At 32.2% G+C, this 11,739-nt stretch overlaps 1 protein-coding gene across 2 annotated transcripts; it reads left to right on the top strand.

The window, feature by feature from the left end:
- Positions 1 to 5,132: 5,132 nt before the first annotated feature.
- Positions 5,133 to 11,739, top strand: LOC18094616 (uncharacterized). Of its 2 annotated transcripts, none has more exons than XM_052451438.1 (11): positions 5,133 to 5,472; positions 6,195 to 6,270; positions 6,446 to 6,556; positions 6,635 to 6,751; positions 7,167 to 7,514; positions 7,868 to 8,190; positions 8,743 to 8,842; positions 8,926 to 8,985; positions 9,528 to 9,614; positions 10,345 to 10,485; positions 11,073 to 11,739. In XM_052451438.1, exons 1-11 carry the CDS (start codon positions 5,357 to 5,359, stop codon positions 11,400 to 11,402), a joined length of 1,809 nt encoding a protein of 602 aa, XP_052307398.1. In that variant the 5' UTR covers positions 5,133 to 5,356; the 3' UTR covers positions 11,403 to 11,739. The 2 variants fall into 2 exon arrangements, with proteins under 2 accessions (XP_052307398.1, XP_052307395.1); XM_052451435.1 differs by having other exon boundaries at positions 5,135 to 5,472; positions 7,161 to 7,514.

Raw genomic sequence — 11,739 nt, forward strand, 5'->3', positions numbered from 1 at the left:
ACCCCTATAATAAAGGTTTACAAGGTTCATCCTCGATAAAAAAAAAAAAATGGCATACGTGATTTGTTCATAAAATTTTTGTTAACCCAGCGAATAGCAACATATGTGATAAATAAAAAGATCTATTTAGATTGAAATCTCATATTTGAGGTTATGGAAACATTGATGTGGCAAATTCATATTTGATTTATCTTGTATTTTGATTTTTTTAATTGCTATAAATACAATTAAAATATAAAAAAGTATAATATTTTTTCACTGATATGTGATCAACCTATCTATACATTTCTCTTTTTCAAAAAAAAAAAAAAAACATATTCATGCAATTCAAAATAGATTCTCATCATAAGTGTATCTTTCCTTTTCTTTAAATTTTTTTTTTCATTTTCTTTGGACAGTACTTGCATGTCTAATGTATTTATTGTGTACATCATCTCAGACAAGGTACTCCTTAACTTCTCATCTACTATACAGCATGGTCGGTGGTTGGGCTCTCCCAGAGCCAATAAACTTCCAAACTTTTCCAATCCATTAATGAAGAAGCGTAAGAAATTCAGGTAAGACTGGGCAACTTTCTGCTTTCGTCGCTTAAACGCCATTCAAGCCCGGAAGCTCAGGCAAAGATTATAGAAGCGGCTAGGCTTCTTGGACATGACCTCTGTCGTTGAAGATGGTCCCCGGATTACCAGTTTCAATAAAACATGTAAGAAGGTAAGGCTGCTTTTATGCACTCAATCTAGTAATTCCTTGGATAGCCATCTTGCAGATTGGCCCCTAATAAAACAAGTACATGAACTTAATATGTGTGGACTCGACTTGTGATTGTCTCTCGTTTTGAGCACAGTACAGGACTAAGTTATTGATTGGTATTGTGAAGCCACGCCGATATTTACAAGTATGGAGGAAAGCTTAATATATAATCTGAGAAGTGTTTATAAAGGTGTTCAGGGGAAATACAACTTTTTTCATACAGGAACTATGGGTTGACCTTGGCAATGTACTTCTATCCAAAACAGAGGAAAACTAGATTTGTAGCCTGCTATTAGCAGCGGGTGAAATGTTTTTCAATGTAAAAAAATCTTAAAATCCCAGTTATTGATTCCATTTATAATCTAAATAATATGATTAAAACAATAATACAACAATAAAAAAAAAACAACAAATAAAATGTTAAAAGAACTTGATCTGAGTCAACCTAGATTATTAAACAACTCAACGATGAAGGGAAAAATAAAAATAAATAAAAAAGACAACAAGATAAAACTTGGTTAAATCGGGTTAACTCGCAACCTTTGTGACCATTGACATAAAATTTAGATAATCTCATAGAAAAAAACGTAGGAAAAAAAATTTAAATACCAATTTCTAATAAATCAAATGAAAATACGATAACTTCACAAAAAAAAAGAAAAGGAAAAAGGTGAAGCTCAATCTCTAACAAATAAAATGTTGAAAGATGAAAATTAAGGAAAAAATATAATTTAAAAAGGTAAAAAACTCAATCTGAGCCCACACAGGTCAAAATACAAAATCTCATACCTAGTCGTGATACTAGGGTGGACACGTTCGAAAGCAAATTGAATAATATTATGAAGCTCAATTATCGAACAACGTAATGTTGAAGGAAAAAAAAGATTTAATTTGAAAAAGCAATGCAAAAAATATGAGTCAACTCAGGTTAACCTACAAACCCCGTGACCATGAAAATCATGAAATCCTTGAACCAAGCCCAATTAAGAAGCTTAATTCCCAGCCAATTTAATTTTGAATGATGAAATCATGAAAAAAAAATTACCAATTTAGAAAACCTACCAAAGGAAAAAAGATAGCAATAAAAAGAATGAGAATCAAATTTGATAGGAAAAAAAGCAACCTAAAAAATATTCTCAAATAAAATAAATAACAATAAAAAAAATAAGGATCAAGTTTGAGAAATAAGAAAATAAAAATGGGTGAAATTGAAAAACAATTAAAATTTTATAGCTTATTAAAAAAAATTATAATAAAAAAAATGGGGACCAAATCTTAAAGATTAAAAATTAAAAATTAAAAGGGGGTGATATTGAAAAACATTTGTAATTTTATGGTTTTTTCAAAATAAAAAAAATGTAATAAAAAGGACAAAGATCAATTGTGAAGGGTAATAAATTGCAGGGGCGGGTCTGGTCATTTGAAAAAGTTGACATGGAATTCAAGGATGAGGAGAGAGAAAGAGAAAAAAAAATATGGTCACCAGAGACCTACAAAAATAAACTTTGAAAAGGATCTCTCATCACCTGAGAAAATAAACTTTAAAAGGTTGTCTTGAGGCCTACAAGGTATAAATAGTATAAATCAAAAAAAATCTCATTGGCTACTAATTATGACCATGTAGACTTTCAACAAGAGTATGAGGTTTTATGAGTGCTAGTCTGAAACATAACTTATTAGGGAACCATTAACTTATCAATGATAACTAAGAGAAAAATGTGTGTAAGAAGGTGTTATGTAATAAGGCCATCAGTGTAAAACAATATTCAATTCAAAGAATAATGAATAATGAATAATGAATAATGAATGAGATTAATAAAGATGAATGATGTATGAATTGTGACATAATATATATATATATATATATATATATATATATATATATATATATATATATATATATATATGAACATAAATCATGCAATAATGAATGATAAACACACATTAATATATTCAAGCTAATAAGCATAAAATATGTCTAAAGCACATCGAGTATATTGTCCTAAAAATTTAACAAATAAAGCTTAGCCTTAAATTCTAAGTGGAGTAGCATTTTGTCATGGAAGATATCTTGGTGAACTAATTATATAAAAAGGGGTAAAATAAGAAAATGTGTTGCCGTCTAGTTTTTTTTGTTACTAGAAACCCTAAATGGTATCTCAAATATTTTTAAGTAAGAGACTAGTTATGCTAAAGATAAGAAGAAAATCACTTTGAAATATCCTACTTAAGGTAAGCTGGAACTTAATCCTTCAATTCTAACTTGTATATATAATGTTTTTCGATTCAGTATTTCTACTTTTGATTTCTCATTTTTTTCCTTGGTCTTTTTTGTCAAAGTTTTCATAGTTTTTAATTTTATCCTTCAAATCAAATTTATGATTTTTATTATTTCAATAATAATAATAATAGTTATGGTAATAGTAGTAATAGTAGTGATAATAATGATACTAATAATAATAATTATAGTAGTTGTAATAATAGCAATAGTAATATTAATAATGAAAATAATACTAACAATATTACTAATAATACTACTAATAGTGATAATAATGTTAATAATAGTGGCAATAATAATAGTTTATTATCATGATGATAATGATAATGATGGTGATAATTGTGATAATAATATTATTAATAGTAATAAATGTAATAATAATAGTGATGACGACGACAACAACAACGATAAAGTGGTAACAATAAAAATAAAAATAGTAATAGTAATAATAATAATAATAATGAAACCAATAATAAAACCAATAATAATACTACTAATAGTGATAATAAATGTGATAGTAATAGTAGTTTTTTATGACAATAATAGTTGCAATGATAGTAATTATTATGATAGTAATAGTAATAATAATATTAATAGTAATGATAATGATAATGAAAATAGTAACAAATAATAATATTAGTAGCTAAGATGATGATGATAATAATAAGAATAATAATAATAATAATAATAATAATAATTTATTATGATGGTAACGGTGGTGGTTATGATATGAATAATTGTGGTGATAATAACAACAACAACAACAATAATAATAGTGATAATGATAATAATAATAACAATAATAATAGCGATAATAGTATTAATGTTATTAATAGTAATAGTAATAATAATAGTGATAATAGTGGTGGTGATAATAATAATGACGACGACGATGATGGATAGTAATAATCCTAATAGGCCAATAATAATAATAATAAAATAATTTGTAGTATTAGTAATACTAATAGTAGTAATAATTAAATGATAATAATAATATTGGTGGTAGTGGTGGTGGTAGTAATAATGCTAGTAATAATACTAATAATTGTATTATTATTAAAAATAATAATAATGATAATAATAGTTGTAATAACAATTTGTTATGGTAATAATAGTAGTAGTTGTAACAATAATAATAACAATAATGATAATATCAGTAGTAGTAGTAGTAGCAGTAGTAATAGTATTAACAGTAGTAGTAGTAGTAGCAGTAATAATAGTATTAACAGTAGTAGTAGTAACAGCAATAATAGTAATAATAATAATAATAGGGATAACTGTAATGATAATAATAATAATAATAATAATAATAATAATAGTGATAAGTCATCATTCAATGTTAATTTTATTGGGGATTGAGTTTCATCTTTTTTTCATGTATGGTATTTCCAGTCTAATTGGTTACGAGTTCAAAAGTTGATGCGGCCCAATGTTCCTTTTTATTTTTTGCCTTATTGTTTTTTATTTTTTTCGATTTCATCAACATTAGTTTTTAAAAATAAAAATTGGTGACTCGGATTTTCTTTGAACCTATTAAATAAACCAATTCATATCGAGATAACTTTTATATAGTTTTGCTGGAAACTCGCGCTAGGAAAAGATCTAAGTTAAGGGATTTCAAGATTTATCTTCTTATTTGGGTTTAATAACATTAAAAAAAATCTTTATGCTCTTATTTTTTTTTTATATTTTAAAAAAATTAGCTTAGCCCAGGAGCTAATGAACTAGTACCTATTATTTTGAGACACCAAGTGAGTGTTTAGGAGTTAGTTTCAATTTGTTTTTTTTAATTAAAATTTGATTTATTTTTAAATGATTTTTTTAATGTTTTTAAATAATTTTGATATATTAATATAAAAAATAAATTAATAAAAAAATATATTTTTAATATTTTTTAAATAAAAAATATTTTAAAAAACAATTTACTAAAAATCACCACATCCACATGTTCTATTTCAAAAAGAAAAAATATACAATACGTACTCCTTTTTCAGGCCTCTCCCAACGGTCCTCTGCACCTCGTAGGCAGTGAGAGACAGGATGATCAGGTGAAATAAATATAGAGAGAGTCACATAGTAAATGCACCCAACAACTAGAAAGTGATTGAATTGAATTATGTTGCAGAAAACTATATTCATGGTCCCCAAATTGTTTGTGGTGGTAACTGTTTGATGAGCACAGTAATTCTAGTATTATTTAGTTTCCGCATTCAAAGTTTCATCTTTATACAATCATAAAAACCCATTTTAAAACATCTTTCCAAACTCCTGTTTCCCATTTCGAGTTACAATTTTGTTACATGTTAATATCCATTTTGTGGTGCGTTTATGAGGAATAGTGAAATGGATGGTTTGAGTGTAGATGGGGATGGAGAAAGAGCTAAAAATAGAGAGAATGGAGGCTCTTGGCCACCTCCGCGCATACAACACAGGCGCTCTAAAAGGCATGTTTTATATATATATATATATATAGTTTACTATTTTTGCTTCTTCTTTTTATTTGTTATTTGTTATGAGTCATTGTTGTCCATGACATGCTGACTCAAAGTTGGCTTGTTTATTGCAAGATCTTGTCTTTAGATTCCTAGTGTTCTTTTTTTTTTCCAGTAAATTTAATTTGGGGAAGGAGAAGATCTTTTGAATTTTGGTGTGGGTTCGGATATGAATAAGAAGATTTTAAGTTCAACTTCATCGATGGAATGGAAATTTTGGGATCTAAGAGTTGATTAATGATGGAAAAGGAAACATATATTCTCTTGTTGTAGGGACTAGGAATAATTGAGTTCGCTTGAGCTAATTACCATGAAGGTTTTTATTAGTGGTAAGGGCTAATTGTATGTGCCACACAATAAACTCTAAGAAGGTAAGTGATAGAATCAACGAGTTTTTTCAGGCACTGGAAAGGGAATGATATGATGGCAACAACAAGATAGGCTGTTTCACTTTGTCTTGACCTGATAGTTTTTCCAGTTTCTGGTTTTCCTTCGAACTCTCAGCGGTTTTAAAATGAAAAACATAGGACTATCGTAATGATCCTATGAATGATAGGTAGCTTTACCACAAAAATGATTTCTGCAATCAATGCAGTTGTGATTTTATACGGTCAATATATTGAATAATGCAATGATCTTATTCATCTTTTTGACCTTCTGGCATTTCATTTCAGTGCATCTGAAAGGAACTCAGTCATTTCAGGGGGTCGAGTTTTGCATTCCTTAAAGAAAGACCAGAATGAAATTCATGTGAGACTGAAAGTTTTCCCACTTTTAATTTGTTTTGTTTTAGTCCCATGTTATCGTTTTTACTTGCAAGTTACGGAGAAATTAAACTTGTTAGATGATCAAAGCTTAGAACCATGCATTTTAATGAAAATACAACGAGATAGCTTACCACCAGTTTTTCCCCTGAATATAACAGATGTTACCACTTTCAACAAGGGCTCATAGAACACAAAGTCCTCTCCATGATTACCCCATTTGTAACGACAAAAATGCTTCATCTAACCACCGAGCCTCCTTGGAAAAAGATGTAAGCACTGAATTAGATGCCTGTTTCCTTTATATATGTAAGTTTGAATCTGGTTTTATCCACAAAACTGGCTTGCAGATTGAGCAGCTGCAATTACGATTGCAGCAGGAGAAATCTATTCGCATGGTGCTCGAGAAATCAATGGGCCGAGTTTCTAGTACTTTATCTCCTGGTCATAGGCATTTTTCTACTCAGGTAACTTCATCTTTGAGAGGATGAATTCCCAACTCAATTGAATTTGGAGCAACTAATATCAAAGACAAACGGTTATTTCATATTTTAATTAACATATGGATGCAAAAACAATACGAAGTTATACCAAGGTGTGAAGAAGATTTCTATCCAACCATAGCAAAACCTGTCGTGCATTTCAATTTCAGTGTTCAGGATATGTTATAGTTTAATTGTTTTGAGATGCTCCATTTTTGAACATGCTGAGGCTTTGTACTCGATAGCATATGCATTATTCTCCAATACATTGACTATCAACTGCATGCATTCTCGAAGTTGGTTAGATCAACATGTAATTGCTTCATGTTCGTCCAATTAAATTCACGAGTTGTGATACGGTGAGCATGGAAATGACCTGCAAATTATTGGTTAGTGCCAGACAAAAGAGTTGATTGCAGAGATTGAGTTACTAGAAGAAGAGGTTGCAAACCGTGAGCAGCAAATGCTATCCATCTACAGGAATGTTTTTGAAAGTTGTGTTAGCCGGGCACCATCTAAGCAAAACTCAGGCATGCCGTCTCCTGCCCATATAAAGCATGCATCCAGGAAACACCCAAGTGTTATCTCAAGTGCCTTCTGCTCCTCAAAAAAGTTCCCTTTACGACCTTTGCAAGCTCTAGTTTCACCAGCTGAGTCAGGTAAAAGAACCCCTAAAGCCAGTGATGCTCCATCATCCCATGGAAAAAGTGACATTCATTCTGAGAAGAACTGTTACAACCTGGTTAAGGTAAGATATGTATGTGCAAGTATGTAAGTGTAGTTATTCAATGTTTTTTCTTCCCCTGAAATGATCTTTATAAAATAAGCGGCTCATCAATATCATGAGGAGCACAATTAGAACATTTGATTTGTACAGATTACTCTCTAACCTTTCCCTTCGTTGCTAATATAAAATTCTTTTTTTTTTGCCCTTCTGGTTACTGGTCTTTGATCTATTCCACGTGATCTTTCATGATCAGAAATATGAAATAAACGGGTTCATTTGCTCTTCGTGCATATGTTGTAAAAGTTTCCTGTGTTTTTTCATGTCATTCCATTTGTTATCTAAACTCTAAACCTTTTCATTGCTACTATTTCCAGGTTCATGAGAGAGTACCAGCCGCAGAGAAAACTTCCGTGCTGCAAACTCTGAAAGATCATCTTTATCAGTGCCCCAGCAAGTTGTCTGAAGAGATGGTCAGGTGTATGGCTGCAGTATATTACTGGCTCTGTAGTGCAGAATCTGTAGCTCCTGGAAAAAACAGATCACCTTTATTGTCAAGGTCTTCCACAAATGTTATACTTCCCGGACGTGGTATCGGAGAGGATCGAGATTGGTCTTGCAAATCCATGGTAGAAATATCTTGGATATCAAATGATAAAAGCCAGTTCTCTCGTGCATCTTATGCCATCAACAATTATAGGTGAGTTTTCAATTCCTAGTTATGAAAAAGGAGAACAAAGTAAACAATATATCCCTTTCCTCCTCCAGAAGTGAATGTGTCCATTAGAAGATGAATTGGAAGAACCTTGGATACTCTGTTTAAGCTTCAGTGTTTGCAACCCCAAATTTAATTTAGGTTATACGTGCTCAATAAAATATGAAGTGTTATATGCTGTATGTATCTCTGCCTATTTAAATTGATATTTTTTGCAACATCCCATCCTCTCCCCTGTATTTTGTGTATTTTCGCATGTATACTTGGAAACTACAAAATTTTAGAGTTGGAAGACTGACACATATAGAATGTAGTGCTGAAAATTTTTGGATATGGATTATGCACATAATGCACGCATGCATCTACTACAATGTTACAGTACCCAGAGTGGAATCTGGTTCTTGGTGCAATATATTTAGATAGGACTACGGGCACACTTGGATTTGTTTTTTATTCTATCCTCATGCCATTTAAGTAGATTCTATCTCAAGGTGATAGGGTGAAGCTATAATTTTGTTTTCATCTTTCCAATTTCAGAGTTCTAGTGGAGCAACTGGAAAGGGTGACAGTGACTCGGATGGAAAACAGTGCGAAAACTGCATTTTGGATCAATGTGTATAATTCGCTTGTTATGCATGTAATAATCGGATGACTGGTTGTTTGTTCTGGATTGCCTATCTAATTATTATTTTATATAAGAGGTTCTTTTTTCTTTGCCAGGCACATTTAGCATATGGAATTCCCCACAGCTCTCTTAGGAGGTTAGCCTTGTTTCATAAGGTAGTGCACTTTTTTGTTTTATGTCGAAGTACAATTGGCCATTGACGGAAATCAAATTGATAGACTGATAGTCATGTGGCAATGTTATCACAGCAGCATTGGCAGCTTAAGCATGTGAAACTGCACTTTGTAAAGAAGTCCGTCACACAGTCTTGTTTCTGATTATGCTAGTGGTTTGCTCAAAAAAATCTTTCAAGTAAATTCCAGTGGATGATCACCATTGGCGGCAGAAGCAACAAAAAAATTTCTATGAAATTCCGTTACATATAAATCTCTTTTGTGGACAGTGTTCTTGCATCCATTGTCGAGTTGTGGGTGCATAGAAATTAAATGTCAAACCATGTCCTTTTAATCTAGACCTGTTGGAGTAACTAGTAGTGGGATCAATGTACCAAAGTTCTACTTTAGGACATGGAGAGAAACTATGAAGGGTTGTACATGGTTTCTGTGGCTTCCTCCCATTTCTTCTTCTTCTTTTTTCCGAAATTGTTGTATGCTCTTTATGGGGAATGAAAATTGATGGGCTTTTCTGTATAGTGCAGGCTGCATACAACATTGGCGGCCATATCATTAGTGCAAATTCCATAGAGCAGTCAATATTTTGCCTCCGTACACCCCGAGTTGGAAGGGTATGCACTTTGCTTTCATCATTTAGAAGAATCTATGGATTAGGCTAACACTGTCTAGGAATTGTCAATAATTGAATATATTTAAGCCTATGAGCTCTTTCCTGGTGTTGCTTGGTCTGCCATATCTATCGTTTAAGGTTTCTTACCTGGAATCTGTTGGTTTTTTCTCCTACATGAAGACATCATAGTCATTACCAAAAGAACCTCTTAATATGTGCAGTTGTATTTTGATATTGCATTAGACTTCATTCTTTTTACAGGCATCTTGAGAATTTACACCTGAGTCTTCTCCTTCTTTAGAAGGGCTGCAAGGTGATTGCAGTTTATTGTTTGAATGCCAATGGCTTTACCATGCTGTTCTGCCACAAGCCCTGTTTACACTTTTAACCTAAGAGTCAGCTGCACTTTTTTGGGTTGCATACATCTTATCAAAAAGCCATGCTTTCAGTTTTTAATCTCACATATCTGATCAAGAAAAAATTCATAGGTTACTGCTCTGGATCAATTAGAGTGAAGTTTATTCTTATCTCTTGTAAGCGTTAAGAATCCATCAGTTACTTCTGATTTAATAGGTCCTCGAGGTAGTTTTACTTGATTCGTTATCCATACATCCCTATTTCTCTATCATTAGCGGCAGTATTAATATTTTAATTTTCTCAAATATGTCTTCTTTGGTGGAATGAAATTCCCCTAAACATGGTTCTTTTATCTGCTTTTGTATGGATTACAGTGGTTTGAGACCATTCTTTCCACTGCCTTGCGGAAAAAATCTGGTGAAGAAAGGCAACTTATTAGTTCCAAATATGGTCCATCAGATCCCCAAGCACTAGTCTGCTTTTCCCTCTGCACCGGTGCCTTTTCTGATCCCGCGGTAACTTCTCACATGCATTACTTTTTTCTTTTACAAGTATTCATTATGTTGCAATGGATAAATTACAAGATTGAAAATTGACATGCTGCTTTGAAATTGGTTGATCCAAACTGTTTCTTTCATTGTGTCCCAAATATTGCCTTTTCCTTTTCAATTTGCAGCATTTACGCAGCTTTGTTCCACATGTTTTCTTTTTTTTTTGGTCTGATGTTTATATACCCGTACTTGCACTATTAAACGATGCTGCCTAACATATATGGCTGACTGCATGAGCTAGAAAATTATACGCAAAAACCCTATATATGAAATTTGAACTGTTGAAGAAATTAATGTTCCCAGAATAATGGAAGAAGTAAATATATATAATGATTAGAGCTATGTTGTCCACTGAAACATCTATTTACAGAAAAGCTAGGTTTTTATTTTCTACCCTAAATAAACTTTTTTATTCAATTTCTTAGCATCTAGCCAACCAATGGGGACGTTTCTGAGGTTTGAAGTCATATGCATAATCTAGCAAAACACATTGCCTGCCAACTGATATATCATAGCAAGTGATAGGACTTGTTGCTTGTCACATTTTGCAGCTAAAAGTCTACACAGCATCAAATGTTAAAGAAGAACTAGAAGTCGCTAAACGAGAGTTTCTTGAAACGAATGTGGTTGTGAGGAAGTCAAAAAAAGTGTTCTTACCCAAGGTGCTGGAAAGGTTTGCTAAGGAAGCTTCAATCAACTTGGATGATCTTCTCAAGTGGGTCGCTGAAAATGTTGACAATAAGCTTCATGATTCAATACAGAAATGCATCGATCATAAATCAAACAAAAAGGCATCTCAGGTTGTAGAGTGGTTACCTTACAGTTCAAGGTTCCGGTACGTGTTCTCAAAGGACTTAACAGAGAAGCCATGCTGGGTATGAATTTCTTTCTAGATGCCTAACTTAACGAGGAGTTTCAATGTCCTTATGATCATGAGCCATTGAGCCTTGCTTGGCTCGGCAAGGAGGGACATGATCAGTAACTGTGATCCACATTTTATTGTACATCAGGTTATTTTAGATATCAGTTTGTAGTCCAAAAATCCAGTGTTTTAGATTTTCTCCGATGCAGTACAATTTCACTTGTTCCCTGTAATGAGCTCAACGTACGCCATGGTTTCATGAGATGAGCCAGTGCCAGGTTGAGCTGTTAATTGGTGATGCCTAGCTGTGATCCACGTTATGTTGCGTTAACAAAATGGAAACCGTGTTCAAATTA

Source organism: Populus trichocarpa, chromosome 1 (assembly GCF_000002775.5).
Source record: "Populus trichocarpa isolate Nisqually-1 chromosome 1, P.trichocarpa_v4.1, whole genome shotgun sequence".
In the NCBI taxonomy this organism is placed as follows: Eukaryota; Viridiplantae; Streptophyta; class Magnoliopsida; order Malpighiales; family Salicaceae; genus Populus; species Populus trichocarpa.

Bases quoted from the DNA above. Each gene is read 5' to 3' on its own strand.
- LOC18094616 (XM_052451435.1), top strand. From the start codon at position 5,357: ATGAGGAATAGTGAAATGGATGGTTTGAGTGTAGATGGGGATGGAGAA. The intron at 5,473-6,194 runs GCATGTTTTATA...ATTTCATTTCAG, and splicing joins CAACACAGGCGCTCTAAAAG to TGCATCTGAAAGGAACTCAG. The intron at 7,515-7,867 runs GTAAGATATGTA...TACTATTTCCAG, and splicing joins ACTGTTACAACCTGGTTAAG to GTTCATGAGAGAGTACCAGC.